This window comes from Arvicanthis niloticus, chromosome 13 (genome assembly GCF_011762505.2).
Source record: "Arvicanthis niloticus isolate mArvNil1 chromosome 13, mArvNil1.pat.X, whole genome shotgun sequence".
Lineage (NCBI taxonomy): Eukaryota > Metazoa > Chordata > Mammalia > Rodentia > Muridae > Arvicanthis > Arvicanthis niloticus.
In genome coordinates, this window is record NC_047670.1 from 17,096,252 (window position 1) to 17,114,143 (window position 17,892).

General features: G+C 38.8%; 1 protein-coding gene across 6 annotated transcripts in view; it reads right to left on the reverse strand.

The window, feature by feature from the left end:
* Positions 1-17,892, reverse strand: part of Ubr5 (ubiquitin protein ligase E3 component n-recognin 5) — a 102,670-nt gene that overhangs the window by 31,965 nt on the left and 52,813 nt on the right. For 5 of the 6 annotated variants that reach the window (XM_034516931.2, XM_034516927.2, XM_034516929.2 and 2 more), the window contains exons 19-34: positions 17,606-17,760; positions 16,989-17,186; positions 13,810-14,020; positions 12,305-12,431; positions 8,425-8,576; positions 7,923-8,021; positions 7,454-7,577; positions 6,735-6,832; positions 5,513-5,661; positions 5,045-5,136; positions 3,748-3,894; positions 3,534-3,652; positions 3,332-3,458; positions 3,110-3,239; positions 1,825-1,985; positions 1,492-1,731 (exon numbers count right to left, since the gene is read on the reverse strand). In XM_034516931.2, coding sequence (XP_034372822.1) covers positions 1,492-1,731; positions 1,825-1,985; positions 3,110-3,239; positions 3,332-3,458; positions 3,534-3,652; positions 3,748-3,894; positions 5,045-5,136; positions 5,513-5,661; positions 6,735-6,832; positions 7,454-7,577; positions 7,923-8,021; positions 8,425-8,576; positions 12,305-12,431; positions 13,810-14,020; positions 16,989-17,186; positions 17,606-17,760 — 2,329 coding nt within the window. The remainder of the gene's footprint in view (positions 1-1,491; positions 1,732-1,824; positions 1,986-3,109; positions 3,240-3,331; positions 3,459-3,533; positions 3,653-3,747; positions 3,895-5,044; positions 5,137-5,512; positions 5,662-6,734; positions 6,833-7,453; positions 7,578-7,922; positions 8,022-8,424; positions 8,577-12,304; positions 12,432-13,809; positions 14,021-16,988; positions 17,187-17,605; positions 17,761-17,892) is intronic. The other variant, XM_076911281.1, reaches the window with a different exon arrangement.

The window sequence follows — 17,892 nt, forward strand, 5'->3', positions numbered from 1 at the left end:
TATCACAGACTGCTCACACAGCACACTGCTCACTGGGATCCTTTCTGCAGCTCAATCGTTACATTTTTTCTTTCCTCCAACAACCTCAGATGCCAAGAGCACTGACACCGACATTCATGCACTACAACAGTTGCTATCCTGCACCAGCGTGCTTCCCACTGACTGGTTTGTGGGTGGACATGGCATAGGAAAAATCACATTTACAAATCACATACTAAACAGACTAACAACCAAAAGCAGAGTGGGCAACGTTTCACTCCTAAAATTTGACTCAGACATAACCAAAGGCAGGTGCATCCACACAAAAGAAAGCAAACAATTACTAATTGAGTTTTTAAACAAACCAGAAACTAGAAATGTAATATTAAATAGCCCTCTGGTCACTTCATTTAGAGAATCAAGAATGAGCTAAAAGAAATTAAAATATAAAGCTTTTAGTGTCTTTCTTCTTAACAGTTTTCCTGAGAAAAGAGATCAAAGAAACTATGAGAGACAACTAGAGTAGCAGTGCCAAGGTACTTACCTCACAACCAGGACTTCTAGGATCTGCTAAAACAGATGCATCATTACAAAAGCAAAAAAGAAGCTGAGAGGAAAAAATTTTTAGAACTACAAAAAAAAAAAAAAAAAAAAAAAAAAAAAAAAGGAATTTCTTTCCTTTTTTTAAGACAGGGTTTCTCTATGTAGCTCTCTCTGTAGACAAGGCTGGCCTTAAACTTAGATCTACCTGCCTCTGCACCGCAGGCTGGGATTAAAGTCATGTACCACCTCATCTGTGAAGGGAGCAGTTCTGATGCTAAGGTTCTGTTCCCCAATTGGTTCTTGCAGTAAAGAAAGGCAAGGGGCCAATTGCTGGGTAGAAGGTACAGGTGGGACTTCTGGGTCACAAGAGGAAAAAACAGACGCAAGAAAGGAAAGGTTTTTCTGCCATGCTTTGGAAGAAGAATGCAGCAACCATGTGAGGTCCTGGGGTAGGGGGAAAGCTGGGGCCTGTGGCCACTTCTACAGGCAAGTGGCCAGACATATTTGACAGGAGCTAGCCACTGAAGTTAGGGCAGGTAGAGGGATGAAATAATAAATTGGTAAGGGCACACTTTTCCAGGTAAGAGATATCAGCACCCAGAAATTGTGCCAAGAAAGCAAGTGGTAAAGGAATTAACTGTGTGTGTGTCTTTTGTCTGAGGATTCAAGGAAATCCAGGTAGGGGCTGGTAGCACTGCCCACTTCCTGAAGCAAAGGCGGTAACATAAAACTGCTCACAACACATCTGGCTATTTGACTATTTTTTCACTTAGTAGTGAGGTGTTCCAATTCCAAAACAATTTCTGTTGTTAATATTTAGCTTTAATCCGTGGTAATCAGATTAAGTTCTAAAATATTACACTTACATTAAGCGAGTAAATTAGACATGTAAAAATTGTTTCAACTGGTACTCAAAAGCACAGCTTTAATAAGCCAAACACAACATTTCCATACAAAACATTAACATACCTGCTTGATTGATCTGATGATGGTCGTGGTGGTAATGGTTCTACTGAAAATAATTCTTCACTGCCTTGCATAGCATCTATGCTAGTACTGGCCAGTGTAAATGGTGCTGTAGGGCGGGCAATCCCCATTCTGACAGGAACAATCAGAGACTCTGCTACATTACACAATTCTTCTACAGCATAAGGAAGTAGTGCTTGGAACACACGTTTGCATTTTCCAATTGGCTGTGGAATAAAGTTGCTATAGCAGAAAAAAAAAAAAGAAACCTCTAATGACTCTTCTTATATACACACTAACACTAAACTGTGTGCTGAAGGTTTCTGAATGCCTTACTTTTTCTTTTTGGAAGAAGCCATCTCCACACTAAGAATGACAAACACTCGTGCGACTGATCGTAGGAACCTCATTGTCACGGCAGCTGCCTCTTCCCGGCGCCCAGGGGTGTATTTGTTTTGGAGTTCTTTTACTAATGTGCCTAGCAGAGTATCTAAAAGCTTTAAAAATTGAAATCATTCTATTAATGCTGAGGTAGTTCATATGATGGTTAAAGTACAGTATTCTAATACTTTTAAAATATTAATAGTTCCTAATGTTTAAAATGTTTTTCTGTGTATATACATATATATGATGCATGCATGCGCGCGTGTGTGGTGTGTGTGTGTGTGTGTGTGTGTGTGTGTGTGTGTGTGTGTATGTGTGTGTAGATGACCACCAACTTGCAGGCGGTGTTCCTCCCCTTCTATCATGTGGGTCCAGTGATGGAATTTAAGCTGTCAGGCTTGGGTGGCAAGCACCTTTTACTAGTTAAGCCACCTTGACAGCCCTTGGAACAAAATTCTGAAACATAATGAACCAAACCATTTACACACCTACCACTGTGTGTCTGATATAGAGTGGATCCCAAATGCATACTAACTTGGCTTTTGTTCCATAGTCCTGTATATACTTATCATGGATGTTTAGAAGAAAATATCAAACATATAAAATCAGAAGAATATAGTTCACTCACTGAAGTACACTTATTGGATATCTGATTTACTAATTTCTAATACTTTCCTGTGCATGGTTTAAAAAACAGATACCAACTATAAAAAAAACCTAATTTCGTGTTATTTTTTAATGTTGCTTATAACAATCTATATCAAAATGCATTACATTTCATTTCCATAAATAACTAGGCTGTAATTTAAGATCTACTATGGTTAGAGACACAGAACACTTTCGTTTTCCTCATTTCACAGTGTTGTATAACAGCTTTGTGCTGCTTTATAAACTATGTAGAACACATTTGGGGGAATAGGTTAGAGTGGCCCGTGACAGTAACAAACTAGCCCGCAGAGAGGACTGAACTCAAGGTCCTGTCAGTGCCTCAGTAACATCTTCCCACCTTTGGCTCTTATGAGCTAAATGTTAATTTACAAAAAAAGAAGAATTTAAAAGGGGGTTACACATTTTTATCATTTTAAGGTTTTTATTTAAAATAAAGTAATTTTTCCACTGAAAAGCATCCATGTTAATGGATTCCTCTTAATGTAATCAACAGAAGTTACCAATCTTACAAGTCTAACTTTAAAACCATGAGATGCTAAGAAAAGATTTGTATGTTGAATGAACTCACCAAAATGTCTGCCGTACACTTGACAATAAGGCAATGAGTGAAGCAGTCGAGCCGGATCGTGCCGCTCTGCTGACTGAGGTAGACCTGCTCTTCTGGCAAAAGATGGCCTATCCTGCTACTGGCGCTCAGACTGGAGAGGCAAGGAGAGACAGGATACACTGTAAAAGGCAACATTAACCCAGGAACTGAGAAAATGATTAAAATAGTTTAACAAATACTTACGGGTCTTTATTTTCCTGTGACCCAAACATAATCATAGATCTCAAAGCATTCCAGTCCTGGAGGACACGCTCTAGGGCAAGCTGGGCAAACCTTGGGGGCTCTAAGTCATGGTCAGGCATATCAGAATCTGGAAAGTTGGAATGGGTCAGACAAGATAGAATTCAAGGCTTTGGACATCAGCACAACTGTGTGATTCACTCACCTTCAGGACTCGCTGTTTTCCTGTTACGATCCTCCCTGATTCGGGGAGGCCGATACTGACAGTGCTCCACGGTCTGCCTGGCCACAGTCTGTACTAAGAACAGCAGGAGGTGCTCTCCCCTGGAAAACAAGGCATGTTGTGAGGGTAAGAGAGAGACCAGCATGTGCTAACCTCCTTCCGTCTATGCAGTCTGCATCCTAATCATTCCACTTGCCTACTGTTGGGCAGGGTGACCAGATTTGTAGCCGTGAGCAGGCGGTAAAGCAGGTCAAGACGGGCCGACTTCTGGCCAGCGATCAATGTTTTACACTTACACTTCTCCCAACAATCACAATAAGCTGTTGGTGAAGTCCGCTTAAGTCTGTTTAAAAAAAAAAATTCACAGCAAAGTTCATATATGAAAAAAACTTTTAAAAATACAGATCTACATACACTGCAATGGGGACCCATAACTTGATAAAACTAGAGAACTCTGGTTGATGCTTAAATTAAAGGGTAACTGCTACCAGCTACATACAAAAAAATATTATTTAATGGTGCAAAGTCCAGAAAGCAACACGGAAATTCCTCTGAAAACTAATTCTCTGTAACGTCCTGGGACACCATTTCCGTTGTCCTTCCCAATCCCTACTTGGTCCTCACATGGGCAGAGTCAACTCTAACCATGATAAATAAACACGTTTCTTACATGTGTTTTATCTGACAGGTCTGCAAATGCTGTCACAAAATGAAATAACTGGCTCTCCCTGGCCTGGTAGCTAGTGTTGAGTATACCTAACAAACACAAAGTGTAACTCAGCATCGATGAGGAACCTGAAATGATCACCTGACACTTAGTACAAGGCAGGGTAAGTGAAAGACAGAGGCACACATGTGCCATGGAGTATGTAAGTCAGAGGACAATTTGCGAGTCTGTTCTCTCTCTGACATTATGTACACCCAGGGAGCGAACTCAGGCTTTGCAGCAAATGCCCTGCCCTGCCAATCCACCTCAGAAGAACAAGATGGAGGATTCTGATGGCCCATTTTTAAAATAACTACCACATCTACACATTTTTGTACATTTACAGCCAGTGTTCCTGTTGGTACCACTGAGACTCTGTAAATGTTAACCTCGAGTTTTAATGCTTAGGTCTGTGAAAACTAGCAAAGTCAGCTAGAATGGCCTTCTTATAAAAGAAGATTACTGCATCTAAAAAATAAGTAACACAGTTACTGGCCCAGAATGAGAGGGATGGTGGTACTTAAGACTTTGGCTGTAGAATACAAATGAAACCATTCTGTAAACATACTTAAAAACATTAATCCGACTAACAAGATTAATCGGATTCTAGACACAATCCTTAGCCTACTGTCCTGCTGTTAGTTAAGAACTACACTACAAGTAACAGAATACAAGTATTTCTGTATGTATGAACTGAAAACCTCACTTTGTGAATTATGTCACAATTAAAGCATACAGTACTCTGTATCTAGTCGTTTACGAACTTCACAACGGCACCAGAACTTACTTGCAATCGTGCCCTTTATGACAAACCCTTGCACATTCTGTACAACAACAGAGCGACTCCAGCAAACCGCAAGTCCGACACTCAAAGATGTCCTGGAATTGAAAAGGTCACTTTTGAGAAAGAATAATCACATGTGTGAGTCATTGATACCAGGTGCTTGGGAACCCAGCACAGTGTACACACAGCTGACGATGTAAAAATGTTTGATCAAAAACCAAACAGAATGAGTACATCCAAACTAACTCAAAGTAGACAGTGACTGGTTATACGGCGCCTACCACATGTGCAGACCTAATTTTCAGAGCTGCCATATTTATGTAGGACTTAAATCAAAATTAATTCTTTGGTTGATTTTAAAAGTTAAAGTAAAAGAAAGCAGCAGACATGCTAACACAATTTTAACTCTCATCAAAGGAGGGGAAAGGAATCCTGCCAACAGAACAGATGCAGGGAGCGTGGATCATTTACCTGGTTAATGTGCTCTGCTCCCGTCCACGTAAAGCTGCAGGTGTCATTGCAACATAAGACGTACAATGGAGAGTCATCGGGGTTGGTGCCTGACGGGCAAACCATTCCCATAAATACATCTTCCTCCTTCTCACTTGCAGATACTTCAGCTAAAATAGCAAAAACACATAAATTTATCTATCAGGAAAGGACTAATCACAAGCACAACAGAAGAACCTTAATACATATTTTGTATAAACTAGAAACCACTACATATTAATTAACATTTTTGGTTAGTCAAAAGTCTGCCTGGAGATGGCTCAACTATTAAAAAATACTAGCCATTCATCCACAGTACCTAACTAGTACTCACATGGCAGCCTCAGAACCGTGTTACCTCCACTTTCCAGAGACCTAGTGCCTGCTTCCTGCCTCCACAGGCATCAGACACACACATGGTGCACCGAAAAACATAAACGCAATACCTGTACACTTGAAAATAATTTGCTTTTTTTTAAATTTTGAAAGCCAATGAATGTGTAAAAAAAATCTAACCACTGCTGAAACAAAACAGGCAAAGCAGAACTACACGGCAACTGTGTGTGGTGACAATGCGCTGTCCAGTCACTGCAATTCTTAGCCATGGGACCAATAGTGAAGACCCATGAAGTCAGACCTGACACTGCACACCTATAATCTCAGCACACTGGAAGCAGATCTCAAATCAAAGTTTAGCCTGCACTACGCAGTGACACAGTCTGAAAACACTAAGACGCAATCTGTGTCACTTACTAAGTTATAGACCATATCACAATTTATTAACACCAGTGTTTGGAAAAAGATAATTCATTTTGAAGAGCTCAATGGCAGAAATCGCTATTGCTCAGTTCTTGCTTAAACTCCTACTGTGGCAGTCTGTCGTTGCCACACACCCTTCCATATCCATCAGGCAACACTTTTATCAAGATTTCACACTATGAATTATAAGCATAGTCCTTTTACTTTTTTTTAAGTCAAAACTTTATACCATTGTTTTTTGGAAAAAACGTTAGAGAATGTATTTGAAAAAAGCACTAACAAAAGTCTGTATTTAAACATACAAGACTGCCTCACTCAACAGAATCTCAATGCTATCGTTTATATACACAGATATAGTTCAAATAATTCCACTGGTAGATATGAACAAAATCCATTCAAATTTTAAAGTGAGAAACTTACTTAGACCCTGATCTATATTCATTACCTTTGGCAATTTTCTGGGCTGTTTCTAAGATGGTGATTGCAGCAGGGTAAGCTCGCCCACTCACAGCCGACATGAATGGGGTCATTCCTCTTGCATCCCTAAAATGAGAAAAGATTATATGTTAAAATCTTATCTTCTATATCAGGTGTGATGGCTCACACCTTGAATCCGGCACTTTGGAGGCAGATCTCTGTGAGTAAGCAGCCTGCTCTACAGAAATCCGGGCCAGCCAAGGATACATAGTGAGATAAGTCTCAAAAAAAAAAAAAAAAAAAAAAAAAGCCATAAATAGATGTTCTCTTCCTGTTTTACTGGAAAAGAAGCATCCACGGTAATCACTCAACTTCTGTCAGCATCACAGACAGACTACTCTATGATCCTGTTAGAGAAACAATCTTACTATTGTAGCCTACTGATCATGAGCGAGGCAGTATCCTAAGTGCTTGGATAATGGCCATGCCAACATCATTCTGTGCTTTTATTCCACAGAGAAATATGGACACTGATTCAACTAACATAAAAGCTGGTCTCTATTCATTCAAGGTATATTCTCTGAGGCTGATCTCGTTCACTGAAGAAAATTTAGTAGCAGAGCAAATACAATCCTATGCTTTAAATTCAAATAAAGAGTGTTTTAGCAGCAGAGGAATAACACTGATACATTCGAATGTTTTTAATGTGTCACAGGGTCAATTTAATAAGTCTGTCACGCCTCTTACTTGGCAGAAAGAAGCTCTCGTAGATAAGGCTGCAGAACCGCACTGTCGCATAGCAATTTTAATATAAAGTGAGCATTGGCCTTTCGATCCTTGGATTCTACAACAGAAGGCTCTGTGGAAGGACCTGTAATTAAGCAGAATCATGTAATATCAAGTAAGCAAGACAGAGTTCTGCAAACCTATCAGATATATATTAAGTCGACAGAACAAGAACCATAAAAATAAATTAACATATTGTAAAAAACTGAAGCATATTAACATATTTTATGAATTTCAAATGATTTCTTATATATTCAAACAATACACTGTAATGCATATTAAATATACATAGGAGAATGTACACAGAAATACTTTTTAAGCAAAAAAAAAAAAAATCTGAGACAAAAGAACAAAACTTTATTTAAAGTCCTATATCCAGTGTGTTCTTTTTAACTCAAAAAGCACAAGTAGACATATAGTATAGTCTTACCTGGAATGGTGGAGGTGCTTGGTCCTTGACCACTGCCAGTCGCTGCTGTGGTAAGAGATCCCACAGCGGGGGCCAGGATAAAATCAATGTCACCGTGATCTTTCGGCACAAGAACAGCAGGATGCATATCATTATAGGCATACACCCCAACCATTCTCTTAACAGGCCTTAAGGATTTTCTCTGTAAACCAGTGGTCAAATCCAACAACAGGTTAAGTGAAAATTCCTTTTCAAGACTTTAGGAGGAATCCACTGGGTAAATCATTCATTTATTTGATGTATTACCAATCAAGAGGTGACCGTGCCTTTTTACCAGTACAGAAATTACTGTCAAGAGAAAATTCTAAAAAAGCAAACTGTGTAAACCAATATTTCAAATAATCCTGTTGTAGTATTCACCATACTACACTCACAATGTTTTAAACATTTCACAAAATGTTCACTTATTTTCTTTTACAACCTTGCCTTTTTATTAAACACTGAATAAAACAAGAGCTCTTACCAGGATCCATTGAAGGAGGGTCAGGAACCCAACTAGGGGGAGCTATGGGGGGTGAGACTGGATCCTGGTGGTCGCTGGATGAAGCTCCAGCCTCATGTCTACCCAAACCAGCTGCTCTCAATGAACGTCTCATCATCTCCCGTAATCTCAAACTAGAAGGACATGGACAAAACCAGAACTCATTACCATGGCTCACCTAAGCGGAGGCGTGCACACAGACGTTCTCATCTGAGAAAGTCAAAGACTGGTCTATAAGCAAACACTCCAGGCAAGGGAATGAAGGACAAATGCCAATTCTGTAGCTCACAGAATGAGTCAGTAGAGGATACGGATGAAGCTAGGGAGTCTAGCATCCAGTGCAACACTGAAAGCGTTATAGTAGCTCCCTACAGACTTAAACCAAGGGAACAAGAGTCTCAGTGAAAAAGAACTAACGATAGCCTTTTGTGCACTTTAGGATAAATGAACAGCTAGACATTAGGAGAGTTTTCAGTCCCAATTCCTAAAAATTAAGTTTAATAACAAATATCAATAAAACTACTGATTAGTACAAAATGAAGTTAGCCTACTAAATCCCTTTTCTGTAACTCAAAAGCAATTAAACTAATATCCACACAAGCAATTTTAAAACAAAGAACAGTTTAAATGTTTTAATACCAAAAGTCCCTCAAAACAAAAAACAACAAAACAAAACAAAAAGCCTCAATAGTATAATTCACATCTTCAAGAAATTAAACTAAAATTGTTACTATCTGGGGCTTGATTTTTTTTTTTCCTCCTGCTATGGAAAAAGAGCACTGTACAGGTAAGTGTTTTCCACCACAGGTCCCTTCCTACACAAAAGCCTGTACTGTACCTGAATAAAAGCTTCCAACAGCCACGCAGTCACGCTTAGGAATAATAGAAATTTAAAAAGCCCAAAACCCTTCATTGAGCCACACTTTTTAAAGCTTCCAAATAAAAACTCAATTGTGAGGGCAGGATAACACATGGAGACTTCTTTTTTCCATGCAGCCATAATCCCAAAGACATGACTTCTAGAGACCTGATACTTTATAAAATGAGAACATAAGTGGCCCTAAATGATTGTCCATTTTTGAGTCTCCAACTGTAATAACTAATCTCAGAGTAAATGTTTTCCACATTGATGTATTATTGCTTTTGTAAGATAAAAAGGGTATGTCCATTTCTTTTAAAATGCTATTTCCAGAAATGCGTTTTTAGAAACTTATTTGTATTGTACTTTTTGGAATAAACACTGAAAGACCCTACAAAGTAAATTTTAATGTCTCAAATAATGTTATTACCTATTATAATATTCACTCCTATAAATATCTATTAAACATTCTCCCCCCTTCCCAATTTAAAAATTTAAGATGAAAAGTTTTGTTAAGACAAGGGAGCAGAGCGCCATGACTATTTCAGTCAAAGTCACTTCTCTGTTCACAGTCATCACTCAGAGAAAAAAAGCAGCTTTCTTCCAGTGACAGAATCCCCCAGTGCATGTACACTGTGCTGATGAGACACTAGGCATGCCGATATGCTGTACTCAAAGTACAGATGGGGAAAATGCAGTAATAACCTGAAATAAATGTGCCGTTGGGGCTTTAAGGAGCGTGCTCATTCCAAGTTCACAGTGAAATGTCTACTGGGTAGGAAATACAGAGGAAGTGACTATAAAGGGAAGTCAGGCGTGAGATAACACAGGCAATAGCAAACTAGAGGTATACATGGTCGTATAAAGGCATTCAGATTTTTAAAAAAAATTAACACTACATAGGCCAAAGAAAACACATGTGGGGTATTCTCCAACTGCTAGCTTAGAGTACATTAAAAATGAAGAAAGGAAATTGAGACCACAGTCTCATCTTGAACTTGAAAACTCCCAGCTTTGTTGCTGTGATGTTGTCAATTCAATATTAATGTGGGAGTCATTCTTTGTCATGTATTTAAATTGTTCTTAACCTTTTTCTTCATTAGGTCTTGGGAACATTTTTAAGTATATTGCCCAGCTCCTCATACAGATTCTTAAAAAATAAAACAAAAACAAAAAGAAAATTCATCTTCAAGATGCTGTACACAATTCATGGATTCACCTGGATCCTCAGCCACTGAGGACAACACTGAGGCGATGCCACCTTGGCTGCTAAGATTCAGAGTTTTGACATTTCTTCACATAGGCTTGCCTGGAGTCATCGTGTTTTCTGACAATATGGAAGAATTCAAGGATGGTGTAATTTCCTCTTTGTAAGCACGTTATATCCATGCTACAGAAGCCTTAGAATCCAGTCATGTTCAAATATACCACTGTGACAAAAGAGTGAAGGTCATGTGTCTTCCAGATTAACAATGGCTAGAGTACACACACCTGCAATCAGATGCATCAACCAAGCTCTCCACTAATTCTGCCCTTTGTACTCAGGAACTATTGAGTCACATAACAAAACTTGGGAGTCATAGCATCATCAGAAGTCATTACAGTATTCCATTCAACAGTGAGACTGCATCAGTTCTGAGCTCACAGCTCAGGAATCCCAGCCTGCATACTCATCAAGGGGCATCGCCTAGAAAATCCATTGCAGGCTAGTGGAGGGTTTCACTTCAGTGAAGCAGTCTGTGGACTTCCTACTGCCCGGCGTGGATAGTAAGCCTCCTGTGCTGTCATCTGTTCAGCTGGCAGCCCTGAGTTTGCACTGGTTAAGAGCACTGCAGTGGAATCTTCGGCAAATTCCTCAAAGGAGCTTACTCTGCAAATTTATTTCTGTGAGCAACTCTTCGCCCACTCTTGAAGCTCCTTTTAGTCTTTGCCTTCAAAATAATCCTTATATGAAAAAAGATGGCAGCATTGGTATTGGACCAACCATATCAGAGTCCAAAGTGATTAGCACCCGCAATTTCCCTGAGGAAATGAAATACCTGAAATAATTCAGACTAATGTCTTCATGAAGAATTTAAGTTGTTTTCCATTTTGGAGTCAACACTTTGCTTAATGTACTTCTAAATAAATAAACTGATAATAATTTCCATTCTGTGTAGTATACATAAAGTTTCTGTACTATTTAAAATTATAATTTTGATCATCCACAGGGTTTTTGTTAAGTGTTACTTTTGGATCTTTTTGAGCCCAGGAACCTATCAACCTGGTAGCCTTCCTAATGCCAATTTAAGAAGGAAAAACAAAACAAAACAAAACAAAACAAAAAAAAACAAAAAACAAACAAACAAAAAAACCCAAAATACTTTGAATGGGGAAGATGATGAGTGTGTAGCAGAAAATAGGCCAATAGGTCTCTACTTGAAGTAGCCTTCCACCTGTCACATGACCACCTAGAGAGCAGTGCTTTCACCAACCATTGGTCAATAACCAACAACTCTAACTTAAATATCTAAAATAAAATTGTTTTTCTACAGAAAACTACTAAACTCTTTATATTTATCATATAGCCAAACACTTAACAATTTTAAATAAGTTATTAAATAAAGTTATATAAAGGACTATCCATCCAACAGCTCAGAAAACCTAGAAAATTTAAAATCAAGCAATTCAAAATACACACCAGCCTTTCTTTGCTTCCCAGGCCATTAAGACATCTGAGGGTTGGACCTAAAGAAAAGAACTACCTAAAAAGAATGCTAAGTTCAGAACATGTTCCAAAGATGACAGCTGAGCTGTGTTTCCAAATGATCCTGCTTATCAAGTGTGAGAGAGCCTAGTGTTCAGAGTGGAACTCTAATTAGTCAGACACTGTGCCAGTGTTATTGGCTAAAAACAAAACAAAAGGGAACCCACCAATTCATGCACATGACAGTAAGAGACACACTCTTTCTGTACTTGGACTTTTTTCCTCCAATTAAAGTTTCCTTGCAAAGATCATATTACCTTCGACTACTTGATGATCCAGCCCGATTACCTGGGCCGTTACTGGAAACAACTGAAATAGCATTTGCAATGGCCTCCACAGCAGAAAGCCTTTCTGCAAAGGTATTTCTTTCTGAGCGCTCGGCTTCTGGAAAAAAAAAAATTGATTTAACCTTTGAAAACAACTGACAATAAGTGCATTGGCCAGTAAACACTAACTCATGCATGTTAGTGCTTCAATTAACAAAGTGACCATTCTCCTAACGGCAGCAAGGTTGTGAGAAAGATTTGACTAGGACCTTTATGCAATTTCTTTATTCTACGTTATTTCAGCAACATATAAACTTAAGTGGACTTAAACTTATCTTTTACTATTAAATATATTAATATTATATATACTATTAATATTATATAGATGTATATAATACTAGTGTATCAGTCTTAGTTTATATGCTACTTATAAACAAACCCTAGTGATTGTGAGGACATTAAAAATGAAACAAATGGGTCACATTTCAAAATGCAGTGTCCACAGTAGCAGCAGCAGAATTCAAGGTAATTAAAAAGTTGCACTTTAGGGTCTTCCTTCATTTAGCCAGTGGAAAAAATCCATAGCAAAAACAAAAAACAAAACAAATAAACAAACACCTTTATTTATTTTTTCAGTAACATTTTTTCCCTTCTAAATTCCAAACAACAGAACAAAAACTTGACTCGGTTAGCTTAAGATGCCACATTCCTATGGTAGATTCATTGGAGACTGTGGGTGGGAAGCTGCTGGAGAGACAGGCAGCTCACAGCTATTAAGAGCACTTTCTGTAATAGGGCAGTGGTGGCATAAGCCTCTAATCCCAGCACTCAAGAGTTAAAAGGCAGGTGAATGTTTATGGGTTCAAGACCAGTCTGGTCTACAAAATGAGTCCTGGGACAGCCAGGGCCACAAAGAGAAAAGCTGCCTCAAAACAAACAAAAAAGAAGAAAGCACTCACTGCTCACATTCACCTACAACTCCATCTCTAGGAGAGCCAAAGTCTTTGGCCTCCCTAAAACTGGCATACATGTCAGATAAACAGACATATATGTAAATTAAAAATAAATGTTTGAGGGGGTGGAGAGATGGTCCCACAATCAAGAACACACACTACTCTTCCAGGGTACCAGAGTAAGGTTGTCAGCACCAACGTGGCTCACAGCTGTGTGTTTTAAGTCCAGCTCCACCCAGGGGACCCTCTGGGTCTTCTTCCATACCTGCACTCATACCCATAGACATACACATGTACGTGGAATTTAAAATATGAAGGTTTTTAAAGTAATTTGTACTCATCAAACTAGTTACATTCATTTAGTGTCAACACAGACCAAACTTTGTCTGTTTTCACATCTAACTCTTAGAAATATTTTTACCACATGACAAAAGTCAGACCTTCCAAGACCATACAAAATAAAGTAAAAATGATACATGTTCTCTACAAGAGTCTTCTTTTCCTAGTATTCTTGCAAAGGTTTTGTTCTGGTTTGAATCTTACCCTCCTCTTCTTTAGTTTCCTTATTGCTAGTTGGAAAGCAAACTGATACACAAGCATGTAAAATGTTCCGGTTTCCATCACATCTGTGGCTGATGAACGTCTGTAACATCTGTAGGTTCTGCTCTAAAACAACTGCTTGCTCCAGATTCACGAGATATTGTCGGCAGGCCTCATAGTCACATCTGAGAATGTGCTGCATTAAGGTTTGCTTCTGTCCTCAGGCAAAAGAGGGCAAAAACACTTCAAAAAACTGAAACTGAACACTGAACATGTCAAAATCACATACAGCAGAATGGCTCATGGCTACTATCATACAACTGTATCTTCAAGGAAGTAGAAATTGGTCACAAGTGGCCTGGTAAAAGGAGATGAACTTGTCTAGACTCTGTAAGGAGAGTACACAGAAGTGTAGAACATGAGAAAATATTTTCAATATTCCACACCACCTCAACCTGTAGCCAATGGGAAAGCAATCAATCCACTGAGTAGCTGAAGGAGAATGCTGCATGTGATATGCAGCCGTGTTTGTGGCTGCCTGGGATTCACTCCGGCTTTCAAATTACAACTCTAGCAATACTGTCAGCCAATTAAGCAAAGGATGTATATTTTCTTCCAGAATTATTTATCAGCACCTCACTGTTTAAGCGTTACATTTCAGGTCCCATGAGAAGGACCAGGGATAAAGCACTTGCTACCAAGCCAGACAACCTGCGAGCAATCCCCAAAACCCACGTCGTAAAAAAAATCAGCTCCCACAAGCTGTTACCTGGCTTCCACAAGAGCCTCTATCACGCCACCACAATCATGGATATAGACAATAATGTTTATAAACGCTTACATTATGTTGTGATACATAAAATACAAAACTTTGGACTCTCTAGGAATCATGATAGGTGTAATCATGATAGGTGTAATCATGATAGGTCAATGGCAGATATATGAAAGACATTAACAATGCTGTAAGGTATACATAGAAAATATCATTAGCTGTCTCACAGCAAAAAGTACTAGTTTGATTGCTGGAAAGATAGCTCAGCAATTAAAAGTACAAGATGTTCTTGCAAAGACCCCAGATTCAGTTCCCAGAATCCACAGGAACCACAGTAACTATAGTGCCAAGCGGTCTGACACACTACTCTGGTCTCTTTGGGCACCAGTAACACACACGCTGCACAAGCACACATGCTTGCAAATACTCATACACATATAAAAAAAATCAAATCTTTTGAACAACAAAGAGTATAGAAATAAAAACTAAAATTATGGAACACTTAAGAGTATAAAGCACTTATTTTAAAAAGCAAACTCATTATTTGTACCTTTTACTAGAAACACATAGGTGGGTATGAAAATACAAAGGGACAAAGGAAAGGCACTTAACAACCTGCCAGAAAACTGCCTAAATAAAGTCTCCCTTGCATAAACTTATGGGGAAGAAAGTGCCCTAGAGGGACGGATCACTGTCCACATGAGAAAATAAATGTTAAAGGACTTGGCTCGTGTGAGAAAAGCTGTTTTCACTGTAGAATTAAGTATATTCTGGGCAAACTTATGCTCGTAAAGTGAAACACAAAGCCTTCCCAAAAACCAGAAGCCCAGTATGTGGGCAGCATACGGTTCCCTTGTGTTCTGTGCAGTATGTTACACAGCACACTAGTCAAAGTACATGGGTTAACACGCATGTTTCCTTGCTTTGTGCACTTAGTTGGCACCAGCGACTATACAGGAAACTCTTATAATCATCCTCTGACGTAACCCAGACTGACACTGTCAGTATTGTCAGTATCATGCGTAGCTATGCTGTAATAACAATTCCTATATCAAAGGGCACAGGGAATATTAAAAAAAAAAAAAAAATGCAGCTCTATCCATGTCACATTTAAATAACTGAATTTGGTTCTGTCTCTCCTAGCCTTCAAGTTTCTGTTTTTCCTTTTTATTTCCCATTGCCCTCATAGATATGTGATAAACATTCTCAAGGTCACATGTCTAAAAGCAAAGTACCTATGCTAACCCCACCTCCTAAACTTCTTTAGATGCTCCAAAAATAGAAGCTTCCTTCTGGCAAACCTTTGGCTGTCAAGATGGCCCAGCAGTGAGGTGTTTTGTTGCAGAATCCTGACAACTCTGGCTCCATCCCCAGAACCCAAGTAAAAAGAGAACAAAGCCCACAAAGCTGAGTGCTCACCTCTATGGGCCCCTTGGCACATTCAGATAATTTAGAATTAATAATTAAAACAAGATCTTTTGCTCTTTCTTCTTGAATTTGATCTCTTGCATTTAACAAATTAAAATCTGCTGATTCTATTTGTGAAACCAAATCACAATCTAATCCACTTCAGCTAAAACTGCACCAAGGGCTTAGTATAACACCTCTTTCCTACAGCTCACAAGCCCTGCACCAAGGCAAGGTCATCTCCCCCATCTTGTCTCCACCAAGTCCCCAGGGCAGAGATCAGACTTGGTGCTCCTGTGACTACTACCATCCAAGTAACAAGCTTTCCAGTTTCTGCTTCCTTCACATATATCAAATCTGTCCTGCCCCCTTTCCCACTTCTAAGAATTCAAGTTTGCTTTGTTTCTGACTTGGATTATACAGTGACCTTTATACGGTTTGCTAATAAACAGCTGTCTTCTGCCACTCCCCTGATACTTAATTACTAATCTTTAAAATACACACACACACACACACACACACACACACACACACACACACACACGAGTCATTTACGACTCAAATTCTTCTGTTAGCATTCGGTTCAAATTTAGGTGCCTCAGGCAAGGATGTAAGTCAACCTGTGCACTCTCCAGCCATACCGCCTGCTACTTCTAACCAACACACCCCTCATCTCTTGGCTAAATACATTTTCCTAAAATTAATGACTCTCACAGATGGCAGCTAGCATCACAGAGAGCAATCTCTTCCTTCACCCTAACCACAGATCACCTCCTCAAAAGCTTATCCAGTCTGATTTCTCTCAATCAATATGCTATCCCAACAGTATATATGCCTGTTTTAAAAAAGTTACAACATAATCGCTGACTTTTCTTATCTGTTATATTAATAAACTATTAGCTCTTATAGGGAAGGAGGGACAAATGATCTTTTCATGAATTTTCAAGATGTCAGTATTTTTTTTCTGAATTAGAATGCCAAGTAATTTCAAAAGTTAGATTACCTCTACAGCCATGATAATAATAGCTGCTTTCTTTTTGATTGTTGAATTGGCAGGAAGATTTATTAAAGAATGTACGCCCATCCCAAGACTACTAATTGGTGGGAGATCGAGCCAGTCAGGGTCCCTTATTCCTCCCATGCAGTCTTTGGCCATTGGGTAGATAGTACCATTTCCATCTCGAAGAATAATAGGAGATTCCTACAATAGATGAAAGACAATAAATAATACTTGTTCCAAGTCACAAATGTTTACACAAGCCTAGTGTGACCACGTATGCCCAGATTCTAATACTTGGAAGGATAAAATAGAACAGTTCAAGTTCAGCCTAAGCTTGGGACCCTTATCATCCAAAAAAATAGAAAGAGAAAATGAAGGGGTGAACAGATTTTTATTATAGTAAGTGTATTTATTTTAAAATAAACTAAATGTTAGAAATAACAAGCTTTCCTAACAGAATGTGCTAAGTATTATCAACTTTTCTTTAGTTCTCTAATAGGCAAACCCTAAGTTGCACAAAAATGCCAGTCTTGTATCTGTTCTTAAAAAATAAAATGAACAACAAAAAATAATTAAAAAAAAAAAAAAAAAAAAAAAAAAAAGTCCACTGAGCTTCTTACCTGCCCGGCAGTAAAGATAGCTACATTCCGCTCATCCTGACCAAGGAAAGCAATGCTGCTTGTTGGGAAATTATTTTCTTGTTCAGCTTTTCCTGTAGCAAGATCAAAGATACAGTAACGTACCCAGCTTCCTGTCTTCAGAACAGCATGGACACCTTTCAAAGGCACAGAAGAGAAAAGAAAAATAAAAAGTCTTACACGGTTCAAGCATTTAACAAGCGTTAAAATCTCCAGCACCAGCTGTGATTCCATCCATCCAGCCACATTTCACTGCTGTGTTACGTGCC